We start from the raw sequence: 23207 nt of genomic DNA on the forward strand, positions 1-23207 counted from the left end.
TGTATTTTGCATTGCTTTATTTTCACATTAAACCAATATGATTGGGTCTGGTCCTGACACTCCTTTATATATTACATATATGGAGTGGGGGGGGGCGTCTTTTTATAGCTCGCCTCAGGCAGCAGAAAGGCTTGGTGCACCCCTGGGCACACACCAGCAAGTAAGTGTGCATGCTTTACAATCCTTCATCCTGGTGGTAGGTGTCCTTTAAAGTGCTTAAGATCTGGGGTTCAGCGTCCCAAATAGCCTTAACAGGTTCCTAAAGTGAATTGTGTCTCCTTTGTGTGTGGAATATTGAAAGTGACCACCAAAATGTGCTGTGAGCGGCTTGTCTCCACCCGAGCAGTCAGTGGAGGTTCTGGTGTTTAGCACTCAGGGCCCCCTGTCTATACAATTCTATACTACATCTCAGTGGGCTACACCGAGACATGTGATGTTGGTGCTAGTTGTTCAGGGAGGGTCTTTTATGTATTTATATGCCTGAGAACTGAGGCAAAGGTAAAAAAAAAGCCTAGTTACATCTCTGAGTACATCAAGATTAGCAAAACTGTAGTTCTTCTAGTTCAACAAATTACACATATAAAGAAACTTCTTTACTTGTAGTTCATGCTGCAAATGAGGAAGTGGTAAAGGAAATGTGCTGCTGGCTTTTTCTGAGAACTGTGGAGGATGGTGTCACTTTTGTAGAAGATGTGTCAGCTAGCTGCTGTCTGTCCGATTAAAACATTTTTTACAAGTTTATTCCCGGGAGAACTTTAGGCTCTTTTCATGGTGCTACTGGATTACCGGATCACGCAAAGAGAATTGTAGCATAGGAACATACTATAGATTATGTACTGATCTTCTTTGTGCAAAAAACAGCAACAAATGGATTTTCGAAAGGTGCCTTCATGCACGGAGGTCCGCTCCTGGAGTCCTGAGGACCTCACTGATTATTTCCGTGTGGTAAGTGGCTTACTAATGAGATGAATATTATATAGAATAAGATCAGTTTACTTACGTTTTCTGACTATAGTCACATATTTGGCAAATAGAAAAACCGCAATGTGAACAATAAGGCGTTTTTATTCACCCAAATACCTTAAATAAAGACACCTTTTAGTTCACACTGCCAATGTGTGCTGTGCTACTTGTCATTGCTGGATCATTGACCTGGATTAACAAACTGCAAGCACCCTCTGCATCCGCAGTACAAGACGTTGGTAGTGTTTTCGCTTTTTCTTCTTTACAGTCACTTATGTTGTGCTAGACTTTCAAAGTTGCTGTATTACTGATAAAAAGTATGGCTTGTACCCTGAGCTGTGAAACATATCCGTTGTATCAGGTCATAATGCCTTTAGTAGATTGGGAGTATATTACAAAGTTAAATCAGTAAATGATTTTAGCCAATTTACCTTTAAAATGTAGCAATTGTAAATGTGAAAATGTAATAATATGTGTTTGTATAAACCATCACTACAAAAAGAATACAGTTGTTGTTTTACACTTTTTCTGCTATCACTATGATACCTAAATAATATATCTTTTCCAGTGCAACCTAAAGGATTGTGAAAAGTTGGTCAGAAAGCAAGCAATTGATGGGAAAAGGTTTTTGGTAAGCAGTTACCTACCTTCTGTAACTATAAAATGTTTAAATATAAACACTTTTTCCTAATCTACAATATGTCACTGCTGGTTAACATACTTATTATTATTTGTATGATTGTGACTGCACTCTTAGGCTAAATAAGTTACATCTGCATCAGTTACTACACAGCTACATCAGGAAGACCTTATAGTAAATGTATATGCCGGTAGTAGCTCTGAAGACCTGATGCTGGGCTCCAGGTCACTTTCTATGTAGCCTAATCTCCCCCATTGCCCAGAGGCAGTCCGATTGTTATCTTCAAGAAGGGTATTTATTGGGTCTGCCTTATTTGGATGGAGCTTAGACAGGTTGTTATTGTTCCCATCCCCCCAGCGGCCTACCACTGAACAGGCTGAGGAAAACTGTAAACTTCCTCACACTGTGTCACCGGCTTATACTAGAGAGGCTTATACTACAGAGGCTTATACTACAGAGGCTTATACTACACCGGCTTATACTACACCGGCTTATACTTCACCGGCTTATACTACCCAGGCTGACGCTGCCCCACACACTAGTAGTCAGTTGGTGACACATTAGAGACATCTAGTACGATCCATTCCATCAGGAAGAGAACTTCATTACAATTCCCCTCCCCCAGATGGTATTCAGCACCCCTCCTCCACCAGCACATAGCCAGCCCCTGTTTAACGTAGACTCTACGTTAGACCCTAATATACTGGCTGTCATCTTCATGACCTACTAAAGTGTAATACCATAGCATGAATGTGAATACATAGGTATACATAGCATTGCACCTTATAGTCTCCTAGAACAAAATAAAATAGTCTAAAACTTTTTTCTAAAAAGTATATCGAAAAATAAAAATGAAACTTCAAATTTTCTATATTCCATAAAAAAATTTCATTATGATAAAAAATATCAAATTAAATAAAAAGTTCCTATATTTGGTATCACTACTTTAATAATGCCGCAATATATATATATATATATAATATGTTAACCCTTCCGTTACCACTAGTGGGGATGGCATTTAAAAGCTGCTAATGAGCACTGCCATCTTTGTTCGGGATCGGCCATCGGTTGTCAGATCCGAGGCTGCATGGCATCTGCTATTGTGTTACAGTGAGCCAGTGGCTTAGACTACATTCACACGAATATATGCCGGGCATCAGTTTGTCGCAACGGAGAGTAGGAGTGGTGACCCCTCCCCTATCCATTGTGATGCACGGCGCACAGCGCTGTAACAAGGGGAAAGAAAGGACATATCCTATCTTTTCCCCGTGTACGGCTTGCTGCCGTACATACACCCCCCTCGACAGTTGTGTGAGTACAGCCTTATTGTAATGTATACTGTGTAAAAATGCAGTAGTATTGCAGTATGTGGTAGGAAGGATCAGCTCATCTAGGCTTAAAATAAGTTAGAGGGTTTAAAAAAATAGTAAAAAAAAAAAGTTTTAAAAAATAATAAAAAATTCTAATCCCCTCCCTTTCCCTAGAACTGATATAAAACATAATAAACAGTAAAAATCACAAACACATTAGGTATTGCCGCGTCTCAAAATGCCCGATCTATCAAAATATAGAAACAGTTATTTACGTCAGCGAACTCCCCATAATGGAAAATAGCGCCCAAATGTCCAAAACGCTGCTTTTACAACATTTTACACCTTATTAAAAATGTATTAAAAAGTGATCAAAAGGTCACACAGTCCTCAAAATGATAGCAATGAAAATGTTGGCTCATTTTGGCAAAGAAATTACACATCACACAGCTCTGTGCATCAAAGTATGAAAAAGGTCTAAAGCAGTGATGGCAAACGTTTTAGAGGCCAAGTGCCCAAACTACAACAAAGACCCGTTTATTTATCGCAAAGTGCCAACACAGAAATTTAATTTGTGATTTATACTCCTTTCTCTGTCACAGTTTTCATTGATACCAGCACCTGAGGACACCAATAAAGCAGAAAATAGTCCCAGGCAGTCCTGTCACTTTAAAATACCTCTGCACAGCAAGTCCTGGGCTGTCTGGGACTGCAGGAAGATACCTGGAGTCACCTCTGGTGATGGCCTGAGTGCCCACAGAAAGGGCTCTGAGTGCCACCTCTGGCACTAGTGCCATAGGTTAGCCATCACTGGTCTAAAGCATCAGAAGATTGCAGAACATTTTTTTTCATACACATTAGTTTAATTTTTAAAAAGTATTAAAACACAATACAACCTGTATAAATTTGGTATCACCATGATCGTACCGAACCAAAGAATAAAGCAGAGGTGTTATTTGAATCGCATATTGAAAGTCGTTAAAACTGAATACACAACAAAGTTATGCAAATGCATTTTTTTTCCAATTTCACATTTGGAATTTTTTTCCAGCGCCTCAGTAAACCGCATGGAATAATAAATAATGTCAATGGGAAATAACATATTTTATACACAAAATAAGGCCTCAAACATCTCTGTACACAGAATCATGAAAAAGTTATGGCTTTTTGAAGGTGGAGAGCGAAAAATGAATGAAAAAAACCTGTCGTTAACCCTTTAAGGACCAGACCCTTTTCATTTTCTGCATTTTCATTTTTCACACCCCACCTTTAAAAATCTATAACTTTTTTATTTTTCCATGTGAAGAGCTGTATATGGGCTTGTTTTCATACATGTACAAAAATTATAACCTGTACAAAAAATAAAATTCTTCATTTTGCCGCTTCTGGCGCTAATAACTTTTTCATACTTTGGTCTACAGAGCTGTGGGTGGTGTTATATTTTGCGACTTTTGATGATGTTTTCAATGCTACAATTTTTAGGAGTGTGCGAGCTTTTGATCACTGGCTTTTGATCAACCTCTGCCAGAAATTAGCATATTAGTTAGATAAACTGTAATTTAGTGTAGATAGTATTTTAGGATTCATTTAATATAGATTAGGGTTTACAATGCAAGTGGGAACCTACCATCAGGTGTACTTTAATAGGTCAATTCTGATTGTAGGTTTCCTATAAAGAGAGTTTTTGTGAGAGAGAGTGATTATAAATGTTATATATAGAGATGGGCGAATTTATCAAAATTCGATTTGACCGAATCTAATCAAATCACGGCATGGGACGTAACGGTACATCACATGCCGGGTGCGGGTGCATGGAGAGAGCTCACGGGCTGAGCCTTCTCCATAGACGGTGAGTCTTTGTTGCATATTGCAGCAAAGGCTTTCCGGTAACATCCGCGATTGGTGCTAGATCGGAACACTACAATTAAAAAAAATAATAATAATTCGATCCCACGAATCACTGTAAACTTCAGATTCGTTACAAATCAAATTTTTCCTGAAATTATAATTCTCTAGTTATATATGACCCCAATTGATATTGAGGTACAAAATGGCCTGTCACTCATTTCCTTTAGCTGACAGGGCAGGGGCTTTGCTAGGTTTGTAAGATATGCCATATGTATTTATGCACGGGCCTGCATATGTACTAAATTTTCAGTAGTTTCCACTCCTTTCCACTCCATGCCTTTACATAACCCCTATAACATGCGCTTGTGCCAAAAACAACTGTACCTGGCATATACAACTACAGAAAGCACAGGAGAAACGGCTACTTGTTACATTCAGTGACTGGAGGTGACATATCCTCAATATTTTCCTTTAGGCCCGGCATCACCACGTCTACTCTTCCAGCCAAGTGTTCTCCCAGTGGAGTTCACTACACAGACAACTTATATTACCCTACATTGTGATCCCCCAACATTGTTATCTTGTTGGTAACCGTAACTCTCTCCCTCAAATACTTTTATAGACCTACACGTAAAGCCCTCCTGAAAATAATATAAAATAATACATTTAAAATAATAAACCTAAAATGACATGTAGGACCTACATTGTATGTGGCAATTATTACATTGTATGTGGCAATTATTGCCCCAGTATATAATGTTCCCCCACATTCCTCACTATATAATATCCCCCACAGCCCCCAGTATATAATAGCCTGCACAGGACTCAGTATATAATGTCCCCCACAGCCCACAAAATAGTGTCCCTCACAGATCCCAGTATATAATGTTCCGGACAGCTCCCTGCATGTAATGTCCCCCACAGCCCTCAGCATACTATATAATGCCCCTTATAGCTCCAGTATCTGATGTCCCTCACAGACAACAGTGTAATCCTCCTCAGTATATAATCGAATTTCACAGCCCTGTTTATATGATCTCCCCCACAGCCCCCAGTTTTTGATATCTCTCATAGCCCCATATATGTTTAGAGTCTGGTGCACACGCCGTTATTATCACAGAGGGTAATCAGGGTTAAACGCAGTGAAAAACAGTTATTATATTTTGATAGATCAGGCATTTTCGGACGTGGCAATACCTAATGTGTTTATGATTTGTACAGTTTATTTATATTTATATGACTTCTACGGAAAGGGGGGTGATTTTAATTTTTAGGTTTTCTTAATATAATTTTTCTTTTTACTTTTTTTTATTACAGTTTTTTTAGACCCCCTGGGGTACTTTAACCCTAGGTTGTCTGATTGATCCTACCATATACTGCCATACTACAGGGGGATTTTCCTCCTCATTCATTAGAATGTGCAAATAGCACATAGTAATGAATGGATTAAAACGAGACATGCATTATTACCACAAGTGCTGAGACCTGTGCTTGTGACAATAGTGCCAAGAGCACTGACACATGACCCTCCTCCCTCCAGACTTGTGAGTCTGTAGAGATGTTTATAAGATACTTTCACAAGACTTATAAGAACAGCCAGGGGAGGCAGCTACTTCAGAAATAGGTTAAACTGAGGAGGATAGCCTGCTGGATATAGGTAATCAAAATAATAGGCAGAGTTGGTCGACGCCCCAAGAGCTGTTGATTTATGAAAAAAAAATATATAATATCAAAATTTAAGCTTTAAGTTTAATTTAATGCAGTGTTTTGGGAAACAACTTTCTACTTATGCGTCACTATATTTCAACACAAAATTAATAGCTACACTTCAATGACATCACCAACTCCCAGACAGGACCATGTTCCAGGTGGTGTGGTTCCTTAAGGAACAGTTTAGGAAGTCTTTTTCTAAAATATCTGATAACTATATCACTAAAGAAAGACTCAAAGGCTTCTAAGTCATCAGAAAAGAGAGTCAGAGTCAGAAAACTTTGCCTTTTGTGGCACGTTCTCTAAACTATATATAATGTCAGATAAGAAACCACTCATTTCCTTCCTTGTGGCAATAAGTTAAACAACGTCTATTTTTCCAATGAGTAGAAAAATAAATTACCACCCAAAAGTGTGGCTTATCTAGAATGCTTATATGAAAATTGCAAACTTATAATCATTGCACTAGGGACAACTCAGTATTTGTTTATTCAATGTACAGATATTACTGAGAAATGCTATAACTCAAAGTTTCTTTTTTTCTTACATTCAGAGTATGGTTGGGTTTGCGGTGGGTCTATTTCTCGCCTCAAGGAGCAGGAAGGCCTTGGTAAATCCTGGGAGCCAGAATCATTGGGGGTTATTTATCATCGATTTTCATGGGCTTTTTTTGGCATAGAAAAGTCTCAAAGTAGTCTCCTTGTCAGTCTCCAAATAGCAGAAAGCTGCAACAGTTTCCACTTAGGTTTTACCCAGGGGCATAACAACAGGATTAGCCGCCATAGCAGCTGCTATGGGGCCCACGGTGTCATAGGGCCTGGCCATCCGACTTGCCACACTAATGAATGGAAGATGTGCACCATTATATACATGTTATACTGCGAATTGTAGAGCATAATATGTATATATCAGTGCACATCATCCACAGTACACAGCTGAGCTGGGAGCTCGACAAGAAATGTGGGGGACAGCAGAATGGCAGGGCTAGCAATCTTTCATATCTAGCTTTCTACCAGCCAAGGTTGAGGTACACTCCCGGAGCATGCGTGCCATAGGGAGCGGGGATGCGCACGCTTGGATGCCGGGATTGGAGCAGGAGCGGGGAGAGGTAAGTGAGGCCTGACTGCCGCCACGGTGATGGGCGCAGTTGCGTCTTCGACTCGAGATGTGGGTCGCAGGAGCACCCGTGACACGGACATATCTCAAATACATATGCAAGCAGTTAGCAAATAAAAGAAAGTGCAAAGTCCAAGAAAACTGGCACAAAGTCCTCAGTAAATGTGCACCTTTATGTCTGCACTGTTTCCACTGAATAGAAAATACAGTTTAATTTTGGTAAAAGTTAACATCTGCCTACAAACACAACCTCACTGGCACCTAATATCTATTTCTGCGAAATCTGCATTCCAATAGCTCAAAGGCACTCCTTTCCTTTTCAGCCCCTCCGTGCACCAATACTGAAATTACTTAACAATATATGGGTTTTATTTTCTTATTAACCCTTTGTGCACGTTCACATATTAAGATTAAATAAATTTTATTAACCGGTTCCTGACCGTCCACCGTGAATTCACGGATGGGCGCCAACACCTTGCCGAGGATCGACGCTCACTGTGATGTCATCGGGGATTGGCGATCCATTGCCATGACAGCCTCTGGTCTTCCGAAGACCCGAGGCTGTCTTGTTTTAACCCTTTAATTGCAATGTGCTATCAGCACATTGTAATGAATGAGGAGGAAAGTCCCCATATACTGCCATACTGCAGTCTGACCATGTGCTCCTGCCCACAAGGGGATTTTATACTCCACTAGTGAGGTGGCAGCACTCTCCAATCAGCTTCCAGCTTGCTTTACAATAGTACAAGGAATATCATTGGATAACAACATTTCACATGCTTAACTCTTGCCTTACCAGGCAGTGGCTTCAAGTTGCAATAACTAAGTTTACCCAGCAGTAGCTTCTGAATGAGTTGCACAGACTCACCAGATAGTCCTGACAAGGAGAGGGCGCTATTCGCAACAACCACCTAGTCTATGCATTGGCAGGGGTGTTGCACAGTCATGCCAGCATGTTAGTGCTCATGTGTGCATGGCTGAGGCTAATACCTGCTAGCGCTGGCACCAGCACCTCAGTAAGTGTGGGGCCCAGAGCTGCTGGGGGCACTGCAGGACCCAGCCTGTTTCTCTACTCTAAAGGCGCTGTGTGGCTGCCAGCAGAGGATCCGGATGGGAGCCCTGGCAGGACCTGAGCTGAGAGGGGCTGTATGCAATGAATCCATGGGGGTAAGAGGGGCTGTATATAATACAACCCATGAGGAGGCTGTATATAATTAAACTATGATGCGGCAGTATATAAAATAAACATGAGGAGACAGTTTTGAGATGATAAACTAGAGAATATTTTAGGGAAAAGGGGACTGTATTGAGTTCACCACATGAGTTAATGTGTCACGATACTAGTGGGACGGGAGCAGGAGTCCAGTAGTCAGGTAAGAGTCCAGAGGAGACTGGAGGCAGTACACAGATAGCCCACAGGGGCTGCAGTAGCAGTCTTGAACAGGAGTGTAGAGACCAGAGAAATAATCCGGTATATCTCAGGAGCTGAAGGTGCAGTATAGATAACTTGCAGTCAGCAAAGGTAATGTTCTGAGAAACTAGAAGTAGATCTCCAGCAAGGAGGTCTCCTGGGTGTACAGGCTGTACTCAGTAAACTGAACACAATACTAACACAAACAGGAAGTGTCAGAGGCACGTATATATAGGCAGACCAATCAAGGTAAACTCAGGGCGGTACTAATCAGGAGAAACAGGTGGCGGGTCTTGCAAGTAGGTTCAGCACCATAGTCCAGCAGACAACTCTTCAACTAGCTGAGTGGCTCAGCATGCAAGGAGACAGAGAACCAGGCACCAGAGCACAGGTTCGGATCCTGACATAATTGCAAAGAGGCCCACTGAGGCTCTTCTGCCCATTGGTCTTCTGAAACCTGGAGCCATCCCTGACACCCTTGATTGGTACTGGCACCGGTCACGGGTCTCAGTGGTAGAACCCAGATCCTAACATTCAAACATTACTATTCAATAAGCTTTCAATTTGTTTGTTTTTTCTTAATAAAAGTAGCCCCTGAGAGAAGATTTTGGGAGCAATAGGGTGCTCTGCTATGCAGGAACCAGAAGGTTCTCTGCCTGCATAGTACTACACAGGAGCCACCATCTATTTTTAAAATCATACTTATGTAAATATATTTATATCCCTTCTTCATTTTCAATGTTTGTTTTAGCTTAAAAAAGAGGATGTTAAACAACGGCATTCCCCACAGTTATTCAAAAATGATTAATATTTTAGAAGTTGTAATTAAGATTGGGGAATTCCTATGAAAGGGAATGTTTCATTTATTTAGTTTGAATGTCATTATTCAGATTTATTGGGTGTGTCCACTTTGAACAAATAATTGATATTGCTTGTGTAATGAAAAGTTAAACATTTCCAATACACTTTCCTCACGTTTCCTCATGCTGTCATTCTCTCACAAACCACATTAACCCCTTAACGCATTGGAACCTGCATGTACGTCGTACATGTACGTCTCAGCGATCGCAGGTCGGCATCCTCTGTCCTTTCAGCATGATCTCACACAGAATGCATAGGCTGACTAAAGTTATACAGGCAGTTCCCAGGTTACATACAAGATAGGGTCCATAGGTTTATTCTTAAGTTGAATTTGTACATAAGTCGAAACTGTATATTTTATAATTGTTGATCTAGACAAAAAAAATTTTTTGTCCCTGTGAAAATTGGAGTTTCTAAATTTTTTGCTGAAATTGGACCAAGAATTATTAATAAAGCTTCATTACAGACACTTTACAGCTGATCATTGCAGTCTGGAACTATAGTAAAGCTTTCAGAGAGCTTCATAAGAGGTTACAGTGGGCAGAAGGGTCTGTTTTTAAGTATGGGTCGTCTGTAAGTCGGGTGTCCTTAAGTAGGGGACCGCCTGTATACTGCAATACATTAGTATTGCAATATATTACATTGAACAAGTGATCAAATGATCACTTGTTCTTGTCCCACCCTAGGACAAAGTGAAACAGTAAAAAAAAAAAATCTAATTTTACATTAAAAAAGTGAAAATCACTAAAAACACTACATTTTGGGTATCACAATGTCCGTTTCAACTGTTAAAAAAGCTGCAAAAATGATATTTTCACATCCAACCGCCTTAAAAAAAGGATAAAATGTGATAAAAAAGTAACATTTACCCCAACATACCAAACAAAAGTACAGCTTGTCCCACTAAAAATAAGCCCTAATACAGCTCTGTATACAACCAAATTTAAATTGTATGCCTTTTAGAACATGGTGGGGCAAAAATAAGCAAATTTCTCAACAAATAAGTTCTAGATTGCTTAAAACAAGGCAACCATAAAAAAGCTATATAAATGGGTCCGTAATTGTGGTGACCTATAGAATAAAGATAACATATTATTTTTCTGGTACAGTGAACTGCCTACAAAGAAAAAAACTAAAAACCCTAAACCAGAATTAATGTTTTTCTTATTCTTACCAAAAAAAATCGTAAAATCGTAAAAATTAATAGAATCTCATCTATTAACCATTGAACCCCCCTAAATGACTCAACTGAAAAGTGGATCTTATCCCGGAAATAATAATCTCCCATATGTCCACGTTACAATAAAATAAACATTTTGTTGCCTTTAAAATGTGATAATGCAACTTTGCTCTGAATGGCGCTCCCTCCATTCTATGCCTGTGTGCCCATTCAGCAGTTTACCAACACATATGGGCTATCTGCATACTCGGGTTTCAACTTCGTGGAGCTTTTTGTCCTTTAATCTGTTGAATTTTTAATTTCGGGCCAAAATTAATGTATTGTCCAAAATTTCACCTCCAATTTGTTTTTACCCCTGTAAAACGCCTAAAAAGTTAACAATTAGGCCTCTCAAAGTCATATTTTTCATAATTAAACCCAAAAGATATCATCAAAATATTTCCACTAATTTGAAGTACAATGTGTGATGAGAAAACAATCTCAAAATAACCTGGATATGTTAAAGCATTTGAAGGTTATAACTCCTTATACTGATACAGGGCAGATTTTAAAAAAGACCTGCTTGTTCCGGAAGCCCTAAAGTGGCTTGGTCCTAAAGAGGTTAAAACCTTCCTGTGAGATTTAAGTCTGAGGGGGATATTTATTAGGGCTTCTGCGCCAGTTTATTGCTACCACATTCAATTATTTTCCCTACTACGCCACCTTTGCACCAGGGGGGCATGGAGGGGTGTGAAGGGGTGCGCAGCCGCTGTGGGGTGGACTTGTACAGGACATATCCGACTGGGACAGAGCAGCAGCTGGACTATCGAACAAGTACTGGGGTATGATAAATAACCCTCTAAGTGTCTTATAACTTGACAACAGATCAGCTAGACGTGGCCTATACCATAAGAAGATGTACTAACAGTACATACAGATTTCATTGTTATACCGTAACATTGGTTGTGAATGACCTGACATGAATGAGATATTGCTTCAGATAGTGAAGACACTTTTATAGCAAAAAAATTTTAAAATTGTGTACCAATTTAACGGAATGGTATAAATTTATGTATTTACAGGAAATGTCTGAAAACGATATGCAGAAATTCCCCAAAACAAGAGTACCGTAAGTATAAAGCACTCTATAAAAAACACACTGGAGGTGCTAAAACATGTGTATGTAATGTATTAGATGTATAGTTATATTTAAATAGACTGGGGCTGTAAAGTAAAAAATGGAGAAGTTAAACCCTTTCATTTTGTTGAGCAAAATAGGATATGATTGATATGAATTATTATTATTATTTTTGTAGTGTACATATTTTACAATATTTCCAAGACATAATAGACATATCATGTCTATCATGTCATTGTGCCAAAAAATGTACGAAAAGCCTTAAATAATAACTAATCTGTTGCAATACATCTTTGGCTATAAATTGAATGAAAGGCACAATAGACATTGTTTTCACCTGGATCTATAGTGTTGTCACAGACAAGAGTCTTATGGAAAACTTCTTCCTGATCAGTTAAGAGAGTTTAGCAATACTGATGTTTGAAAGCCCAGTCTCATGATAAGGAAGTCTTTCAATATCTTGTTTCTGGAGTAACATGTTTACATTAACAAAATATAACACGGTGCTACACAAGTAATACAGTGTCCAATTCAAGTGACTAAAGTCCTTTAGATGGACTAAACAAAACATAAACAAAAAAAGATACTTTGTAAAATAGTATGTTAAACAAATAAATAAAAGACACATAAAAACATACTATACCAGTGATGGCGAACCTTTTAGAGACCGAGTGCCCAATTTACAACCAAAATCCACATATTTACCATGAAGTGCCAACATGGCTACCTATTGCTACCTGTTCTTCAACATCATCCAATTGTATTGGCTCTCCTAAGGCCACCAATACAGTTGAAAGAAGGTGGGCAAATTCAGACCATCATTGTAGCTTTCTCTCCAGGAAGAATGGTGGGTCCAGCAGGATGACCTCCAAAGACAATGCAGTTTAGTCAACACCTTCTTACTTCTCCTGCAGTTTAAAATAGTCAGTAAAGTGTCGCTTTAAAATAGCATTGAGAGCAGCATCCTTTAAGTTGCCTGGGACTGCAGGAAGATTTGATGGATGTGGTCCTGTTTGGTGAAATTGTGGCAATTCCTGAGTGCCCACAGAAAGGGCTCTGAGTGCCACCTCTGGCACCCGTGCCATAGGTTTGCCACCACTGTACTATACTATGGAAAGAAAAAAAGGAAGCCCTGTTGTCAGGTACAGTCAGGAGAGCATGTGTCTTAATTTGCACTGGTCATGTTTGTCCATATTTGGGATACAGCGTCCCCTAGGCCTAGGGACTATTAATCAATGCACTGCCCAAGAAGTAGAGAATTAAACAAATGGGTGGATAGGCGATGCAGGTCCAAAATGACATATACTGAAAAACATTTTTCAAAAAAAAAAAAAGGTAACATTTATTTTACACCAATTAAAAAATCTGTTTACACACAATAACTGAAAATAAACAGTCATCACTGCTATAAACACACGTGAATACACTCTTCACTGCTATACATACACACACATGAACACACTCCGCTATAAACAGGGGCGTAACTTGAGGGGGTGCAGAGGTTGCGGTCGCACCCGGGCCCAAGAGGTTTAGGGGGCCCTTATGGTGTCACTTTCACCTTATGAGAAGACAATTACTATAAACCATACATTATAGTGGGGGGCCTAGCGCAGACTGTGCACTGGGGCCCATCAGCTTCTAATTACGCCACTAACAAACAGAAACACAATCATCACTGCTATAAACACACATGACTACACTCAGCACTACTATAAACACATGTGAACACACTCCACACTGCTATACACACTGGGACACACTCATCACAACTATAAACAAACATGGACACACTCATTACTGCTATACACACACAGGAACATACTCAACACTACTATAAACACACATGAACACACTCTGCACTGCTATACACACACAGGGACATACTCATAAGTGCTCTACACACATATGAAAACACTCATTATTACTATATACACACATGAATACACTCCACACTGATATACACACAGGGACACACTCAGCACTACTATAAACACACAGGAACACACTCAGCACTGCTATACACACACAGGAACATACTCAACACTACTATAAACACACATGAACACACTCAGCATTGTTATACACACACCGGGACATACTCATAAGTGCTCTACACACATATGAAAACACTCATTATTACTACATACACACATGAACACACTCCACACTGCTATACACACAGGGACACACTCAGCACTAGTATAAACACACAGGGACACACTCAACACTGCTGTACACACAGGAACACAATCAGGGCTTCTGTACACATACAGAAATACACTCAGCATTGTTATACACACAAAGTTCTTCAGCTGACATACGTATGATAGCTATATTTATTAATTTAGCTATACCCTTATTTCTTTTAGTATTTAAAAGGAATGTGTAGCCAATTTTTATTTTTACTTATTAAACTAGATAAAAGAAGATATTACTATTTCTAACTTGTTTTAATTTTAAGCTCTAGTAGCAGCATTTGGCGATACACCTTATAGTAGCCATCAATGCACTGGGGCCGACTCATGGAGGTCTTTAGAGAACCTTCTAGTCAAGCTTTTTGAATAGAAGATGGCTTCATCTATTGTCAGGAGTTTAGGCAATAATTTTGTATTCTGTAGAGGTGTTATCTTCTATTGTAATACTGCCTGTGATGTGACTACTGGATAGACTACCCCACAGAATTAGAAAGTGTCAGTCTATTTTAAAGCCTAGTGACCAGGTTGAGATTTGCCGGATATATTAATTTTTACTAAAATTTAGATAATGAGAATTTTTTTTAAATATATGTTTTAAATAATACCTTGGTTAAAAGACATTTAATTTTCCAACTGCAAAATTCCAATATTTAACCCATAGACCCAGTTTCAGCTTTGATGCAGAACGCTGAAACTGGGTCTATGGGTTACATATTGGAATTTTGGAATATTGGCTTTTAAAAAATATTTCATGTGCTGTGGGTTCTGTGTCTGCAGCATCTTAACTGCTACTGTGGATTCAGGAACAGCTGCAGTGTCACCATGGCCGACCCTGCCTTGTCTAACCCCGATACAAATGTTATTGTATGTTGCTGAAATGTGGCCAATACATAACTAGTGCAGCAAACGTTCTTTTGTTTCTAGACGAGGAAGGATGTACAAACCACACAAGAAAAATGTCAGAACAAGTTATTGTGTAACAGAACAAAATGTTTGTTGATAAGAATTTCCTTCTGTTGAAAGTACATCAAAACTGCAGTACTAACAAGAACCCTGCTGGAAGAGTCTGAAGAGCCCCCCCCCTTAGATAAAGATGTGCTTATAATTGATTCTACATTTGTAGTGGGGGAAATGTATCATAGTTATGCAGTGGGTTTGGTGTTTGATTGTTGCAGAAATGTCATAGGAGACATTTAGGGCCATATCTGCACAACTTTTGCTGATTTACTCCACTTTACACTTCTTCCCGCTAATGTCTACATATCAGTATTTTTCTGTATTTCTCCTGCTTTGTAATCTGCTGAACAGCACCAGAGTGAGTGCTGCTGCTCGAAAACAAGACTGGTCAGGGATAGCAGCCAGCATAGGAAAAGGCCATGAAGAAGCAGAATGCAGAAACAGGTGACACTGCGTTCAGTTACCGTGATGCTGAAATTCTTTACAAATAATAGGTGGCACTTTGGTGCTACTGTTTGTCACCCGCAACAAGATGATGGTGGACAATGTTAGACCCCAGCTAGCATTTTAAAGGGTTGGCCACTGTACATCAAGTTTCTTAGAATGTGTGGTGGATAAGATATTTAATAATTTACCAATATACATCTATTAAAAGCCTGCAACGTTTTCTACAAATTTAAAGCAAAGTTTACTGGTTCAGAAATGTCTTTTACCTCATCAGTTGCCATTTGTGTCTATCAAATGGCAGGAAATACCTGATACAAGTGGTTTTGCTAAAAAAAACAACAGGATCTTGGGAAATCTGGGTGCAGACTTGCTTCTGTACATAAACACATTACACAAAACTGTCCAGACAGTACTAATTAACCTGAGCTGGATGACTCATACACAGCAGATGGGGGCTGGTGTAGCGATTGATTACTTCTGCCTTTCAGTGCATAATTAGGGTAAGAGGAGACAATTTAAATGTTTTTTCAGCAAAATGACTCAGTTCAGGGATTAAACACGATATGTTTCTAAATCAGTGTCGCTAAAGCATTCTCAAGGTATGTTTGGTTCATAATGCATAAAAGCAAATGGTAGATTTCCTTTAAAGGGGTTTTCTAGGAACTCTGGAAAACCAAGCAGGTGTAAGGAACAAAAATAAAGTTTATTTACCTTCTTCTATTTCTAACGCAGAAGGCCTTTCACTAATGCTCACTACCTGCCAGAAGTATCACCAGTGACAGGACCCTATGTGGCCAATCAGTGGTCTTATTAGTTTGCTTACTTTACGCCAGAAAATGAGGACACAATTCTGTCGGGATAGCAGTATATCTGGCGCACTAACTTTTTGGCGTGAGACCATGCCCCCTTTTCACAGGTCACACCCTTTATAAATGTGTAACCCTTTATAAATGTGGTTCAGACAGTTTTTAAGTGCAAACTAGGACATAATTCTGTCCAGATTTATCATTAGTGAGGCAAACTGGACTATCTGCAGTTTGCCTCACTAAAGTGCACCAGATTATTGAATACTTGCACAGTCTACAATTATCTGGTGCCCTCTGGACTGCTAAGGAAGTGGGCACCATCTTTTTTTTGGTGCACCTTTAACATACACGCTGTATGTTAAAGGTGCACCAAAAAAAAGATGGTGCCCACTTCCTGGTACAATTCTCTGTAATTGGCAGCGTAAGACATCTTAAGGTGCAGAATTTTGTGCTATGGAGGACACAGTTCAGAAGTGACACAATACTGGCACAGGCACTTTATAAACACAAGCAGTTTGCATGTTCTTTTCAGTCCAATGGTAGACAGATAACTGGTGCAGCCAGATTAATAAATGTGGCCCATAATATTTTTACTGTATTGGCCATCTACTACCAGGATGAAGGATTGTAAATCAAGCACACTTACATGCTGGTATGTAACCCCTCTGGCAGCATTTGGCCTTCTTTATGCTTCTTATGCCCTTGTTTTTAAGAATTAAAAATTGTGCAAATAAGGGGCTCCTGGCTCCATTAACACCTATGGAGCCTTAAGCCCCTCAGGCTCATTTGCATAGTTTAAAAAACTTAAAAAAAAAACAGGGCATAAGAAGCTAAAAGAAGAGCAGATTCTGCTAGAGGGAGCACATATCAGTATGTCAGTGTGCTTGGTTTACACACCTTCATCCTGGTGGTAGATGTCCTTTAAAAATATACAAATTAGTGTGTGAAGAATCCATAAGGACTAAAAGAAAGTGATTCCCAACTTGGACATGTCCTTCAACAATCTCATCTCTTTTTTTTAGAATGCTTATAAGAATTCAACAACAAATCATGAAAAAGGAAGAAAAGAAAGGATTATTCCCATTAAGGTACGTTCTATTCTTTAAAGTACACTTACCTTTGGTGCTACTGAGAACTTAGATTTGTGGTGAGTAACAGCTTCTGATGAAACATGAACCCTCATTAGAATTGCAGACTATATACAGAATAATATAAATGAATGAAATATGGACACATGGGAGGACTCAACGTGACTAGCTGCCTCTGATACCGATAAGATCTACTCCATAGGTCTATTGTACATCACTGATTTTTTTAGCAAAGGTTACCAGCATGCCAAAGCTAATGATAATGGACATTTCACTGATAAAACATTTTTATGACTGAATTCCATTCCTTAACGGGAATTTATCATGGAACAGCCAGAAATTTAGATTTTGTAGTCCTTCTATGCCACCCTTACACTAAGTATATGGGTAGGGGGTGTGGAAGAGCGGGAAATGAACTGGGGTATGGATTCCCAGGTCTACCGCATTTGCTTTAGTTGGCACGGGCTATAGCAGACCTTGGCATCAGGCCGTACCTTGCATAGTGTTCAGATAAGCACATGATCGTGTGCCCAATACACAACTTCTTAGTATACACTGCAAGACTAGAGCACAATGCATCCAGTCATGATAAATCCCCCACATTGTGTTTCTGCATGATAGTGACTCTCTACACTACAATGTGGTATTACATGTTCTGTAATGCTCTATATCAGTGATCCCCAACCAGTGTCGGACTGGGTTTCCTTAGGCCCACCAGAGGAAATCTATCTGGGGGCCCACACTTCATTATCCCCCAGGAAATATACTCTAGCAGCCTTCAAATTGTGTTGTTTTCTGATGGACCTCTGGGGTTCAGTATTGGGTTGAGCCAGGGCCCACCGGAGGATCCTCTGGTACTCTGGTGGGCCAGTCCGACACTGTCCCCAACCACCAGTTTGCGGCACAAGAAAGGGCCGTGTAACACATGATACCGGGCCGGATCTGTCCTCTTTAAAAACAAACAAAAAAATACTCACTTTCCCTGCTCCCCTGTAGCAGTCTTCGCTTCCTTAATTCCCATGCTATTTCCATCTATTGATGGAGAGCATCATGATGTCATCCCATCATGTCTACCGACAATAGAACCTTGCTTTAATGTGCAAGAGAAGTGATGGAAGAGAAGACTGCTGCAGGGGAATGAAGAATGTGAGTATTTTTTTTTTACAGAGTTTGGCTGGAAAGGGAACATTGGAAGCAGAGGGTGGAAGCAGCTAAAGGAAAGGGGACATGGGAGGAAGGCATGATGCAGGAAAGGAGACATTGCAGCGGACATGCTGCAGGAAAGGAGACATGGGAGGGGCATGCTGCAGGAAGGGGAACAATATAAGTGGGGGGGGTGCTTCTTCTAGGAAATGGTACAATATAAACTAGGCACACGGAGTTATGGTGAGGCATGCAAATATACATTTTTTACTACAAAACTATGAGACCAGACCGCATCCCCTCCACCCACCGGTCCCTGGAAAAAAATTATGTTTACAGCCAGTCCCTGAGCAAAAAAGGTGTGACATACATCTAGGGCAGGATCATCTGTTCCCTTGGATGCTGTGCAAGTAATCTGTTATTGATCCTCATAAATGAGTTTTCATCTCAATGTCACCAGTCCCCTTATTATTTTCTTCTTGATGAAAGTCCATGTCCATAAAACTATGATAATGTTCAAGGAGTGTCTAAGGACATTCCTCATTATCAAAATGAATGGTATCACACAGTTGTCAGTTTATACATAAATGTTGAAGAGGAATGACAGAGAATCTATACAATACATCTAGACAACAATACATCAAGACAACAAAATTGCAACTTCATGAGGAACGGGGTAGTTTCTAAACGTACATATCTGGATGGCTGTTGTGTTCACAGAAAAATGCATTTCTTTGCCTTTTACAGGTCAGAAACACAGAGAGGTTATGCAACTGGAAGTCATGATACAAGTAAGAGTAAGAACAATATTTCAAGGTCTTATGGTCACATTTTGCTGAGTGCTTTGTGTATGCTTTTATGTAAAAGTATTTTTTCGGGGGGATATCCAAATCCCCTCTTTTCCATCATACAGTCATAGGACTAAATGATAACACCTCCACTGGCTGTATCTGGCAACAGGCTTTCCTAAAAATTACTGCAGTGTTTGCAGTTCTTGTAGTAGAATCTTTTTTCATGTATAACAGCAGCACAATGTAATGTACTTTATATGATATAATGACACCGACTGATATTTGCGCCTTCCCACACCCCAGAGTTTAGCAGTCTGAGTGGCCTTGTTACTGGTAAAGTTTAACATTACAAACCTGTGAAGGAAAAATACAGTATGTGCTGAAAGTACTGTAAGCATAGGTTCAGAGATTATGTTCCCATTTTAGATGTGTACATCTATAAGAAATACACTCAATGAGAGAATGAAAGTAGAACCTCTTTAAAGGAAACCTTCCATTTAGAATGGCAGGGGTAAGCTGTAAGTACCGACATTTCCGCTAATTCCTATTTAGTCGCGCGCACGATCGTGCGCACGCAGCGCCGAAGCCCCTCCTGCTCTAAAGTTTAAAAAGTGTTAAAACCGCAATACCGCGGTTTATAACACTAACGAAAGTAAGTACCGGCACCAGCTCACCCTGAGCTGGTGCTCGGTACTTACAGCTTACCCCTACCATTCTAAATGGTAGGTTTCCGTTAAAATACAATGTTTTGTGTTTTGGGGATAATAATTATTAAAAATGAAAAATCTGGTCCTTGGAAGATACCACATAACTTTTTTCAACAAAAATAGCTAACAACAATGACAATGTTGTCAACAACATTTGAGAAATTACCTGCCATGCATCATGAACTTGAGAACCACCTTTATAGCAGTAACTAGAAGTAATTGTTTTATGACTTAAAATAATGTTACTTTATTCTTGAGACATTTTGCCCCAACATTTGCCTCCAACATTTCCTTGGTTCATTTGGATTTCTGTGCTTTCTAAATATCCTGTGTCCGGGTCACTCTGGGCCTTGTTTTTTTCTTTCTATTTTAGTCATTTTGTTGTAAACTTGATGGTGTAATTGGGATCATTGACCTACATTATGATCCAGTTTTAGCAGTTGGATAGATGTCACAAATTTGTAACAGCTCACCCCACAGGAAAAGTCTTGTGCACAAGCCAAGTCCAAGGCCAATATGATGCAATGGATCCAGTACTCGATGAAGATTCCTTAGGCAATCATCTGTTTATTAATAAAAGACAAAATCCAGATAATCTACCAGACAAAATCTACCACTATATTTTTGGTATATGTGACCTAGATGATGGCTTTATAATAATAAACAGAACATTGTCCTTAAGTGCTGGATCCATTTCTTACTCTGGATATGCTGTGTTTGGTTTCCAGTGAACATTGTGTTGTACTTTTTGGCCATACAACATCACTGATCACATATATCTTTTGTTCTCTAAGATAATTTTGGATAATTCTCTTCCTCTGCATTGTGTCAACAAACACATGAACGATCCAGACAAGAATTCTGCCAAAACCTCTGCTTTTAATGAGGTGGTTCATTAATTTACCATAGGCATATACATAGAAGCTCTGGGCTGCTTCTCACCCTCTTCATTACTTTGCAGAATTGCAGGGCTGCTTGGATTATCATGCATGACTTTTCCACTTTGGCCTCATTTTCTTTTAAAATAATAATGAAATGGTTGTGTGTTATTGTTCGTCTGAGGTTGTATTCGCTAATTATGACTGTACAGGGATTCACTTTTTACTTACTGACTTCCTTTTTTGTGTAGGTTAGGATGTAGAGTGATCAAGAGCTGTGTTCTGGGTAATCACCAGATCAATAAACTGAAAATAATCCAAGGTGCTCAGATTGCCCACCGATTTTGGCCAAAATGCAAAAATTCTACAATTATATAAAATGTTAAATCCCTTGCTGTATTTGTTTTAAAAGCTCCATATATTCATCATGTATTGCAATACAGGAGTTCAGCAGTTTATTCCCAAGAGTTTAAACACCCTTGTGGAATAAAATAAAGGAAAAAAAGGGAAAAAAAATATAACCATCTCCCTCTATTGCCTAAAATTCTTAAGAAAACGAAATCATAAATAATTTACTTTGTCTAAAAATGCCCACTCTATTAAAAATGATATTATCACGAATAATTAACACTTTAACAAAAAAGAGGCCAAATGTCTAAATGGCTTGCCATTTTACAACCTTAAAAAATTGGTTAAATGGTTGTGCATTTCCCAAAATATTATCAATGAAAATAACTGCTTATCCTGCAAGAAAGCTGTTTTTCAATTTATTTAAACATAACAAAAACTGTATAAACATTGCATCACCATGATTGGTCTGACCCAAAGAATAAGGAGGATGTGTCATTTGGATGGTATAAAAATGTCTACCGTATTTTTCGGACTATAAGACACTTCTTACTATAGGACGCACCCCAGATTTAGGCTTCCAAAAAAAGGAAAATATATTTTACACCAATTAAAATATACCTGTTGGTCACACTAAAGCACAGCACACACAGAGATACAGAGACATACACAGCTCTGCATCATCCATAGTTACACACTCAGCTCTGCATCATCCATCCACATACACACTCATCTCTGCATCATCTATTTACATACACACTCAGCTCTGCATCATCCATCCACATACAGACTCATCTATGCATCATCCATCCACATACACACACACATACTTCCCCCATTCCCCTTCTTCTTACCCTGTCCCAGGGCAGCATGGCAGTATGAGACCTGTGATGATGTAAGAAGCATGTGATCAGTTACATGATTCTGACATCACCGCAGGTCCTGTACCTGTAGGAAGAACAGTATGGAGGCTCCTTTCAGGGAGATTGGGTGCAGCTCTATATCAGGGCATCGCCCGATCTCCCTTACAGCGGTCAGGAGGGTCTGGCAGTGCTGGATCGTCCTGACCTCCGGTCTATAAGACACAGGCACTTTTTAGCAAGATTTTTTCCTGCTAAAAAGTGCGTCTTATAGTCCAGAAAATACGGTATTTAAAATGGAGCAATTGAGTTTTTCAGTCAATCTGCAGGACTGACCCAAAGAATAAAAAGGATGTGCCACTTGGATGAGTATTCAATTGGAAAGTACAATTTTCCATGCAGAAAACAAGCCCTCATGTGGATCTGTAAACTGACAAATAAATGGAAAGGGCAGCAGTGTTGATGGAAAAACCCATTTTTTTTTTATATACCATATTTAGTATAAAAAGATATATTTACTATCGAGCATTTCTAAAAGTGTTTCTTATTTCTCTATCTACAAGACCTGTCTGGAAGCTGGGATGGAATGGATTCGGACTCATTTGTAAGTATTTATTAAAATAAGAAAACATTTTGAAAAACTTTTATGCTGAAAGGTTTTCAACAATATAAGTCAAGATGGTGTAACAGAAAAAAAAATAAATGTAAAACATTTTGTAAATACACTTACTACTGCTGGTAAAGTAGAAAGGTATTTATTGAGGTGGAGGCTGGAGCAGTGGAGCCTATATATTAGCCTTTATAGTACTTTACAGATTAAAAATGAGAATT

At 39.2% G+C, this 23207-nt stretch overlaps 1 protein-coding gene across 2 annotated transcripts in view; it reads left to right on the plus strand.

Annotated features, from left to right (window-relative positions):
* Nucleotides 1-523: 523 nt before the first annotated feature.
* LCP2 (lymphocyte cytosolic protein 2) overlaps nt 524-23207 on the plus strand; it is a 47989-nt gene continuing 25305 nt past the window's right edge. Inside the window, exons 1-6 of one of the 2 annotated variants that reach the window (XM_072145912.1) lie at nt 524-945; nt 1532-1594; nt 12101-12147; nt 17584-17649; nt 19540-19583; nt 22940-22980. In XM_072145912.1, coding sequence (XP_072002013.1) covers nt 868-945; nt 1532-1594; nt 12101-12147; nt 17584-17649; nt 19540-19583; nt 22940-22980 — 339 coding nt within the window. In that variant the 5' untranslated portion in view covers nt 524-867. Of the gene's footprint in view, nt 946-1531; nt 1595-9311; nt 9390-12100; nt 12148-17583; nt 17650-19539; nt 19584-22939; nt 22981-23207 lie in introns of those variants that run through there. The other variant, XM_072145913.1, reaches the window with a different exon arrangement.

This window comes from Engystomops pustulosus, chromosome 4 (genome assembly GCF_040894005.1).
Source record: "Engystomops pustulosus chromosome 4, aEngPut4.maternal, whole genome shotgun sequence".
Classification (NCBI taxonomy): domain Eukaryota; kingdom Metazoa; phylum Chordata; class Amphibia; order Anura; family Leptodactylidae; genus Engystomops; species Engystomops pustulosus.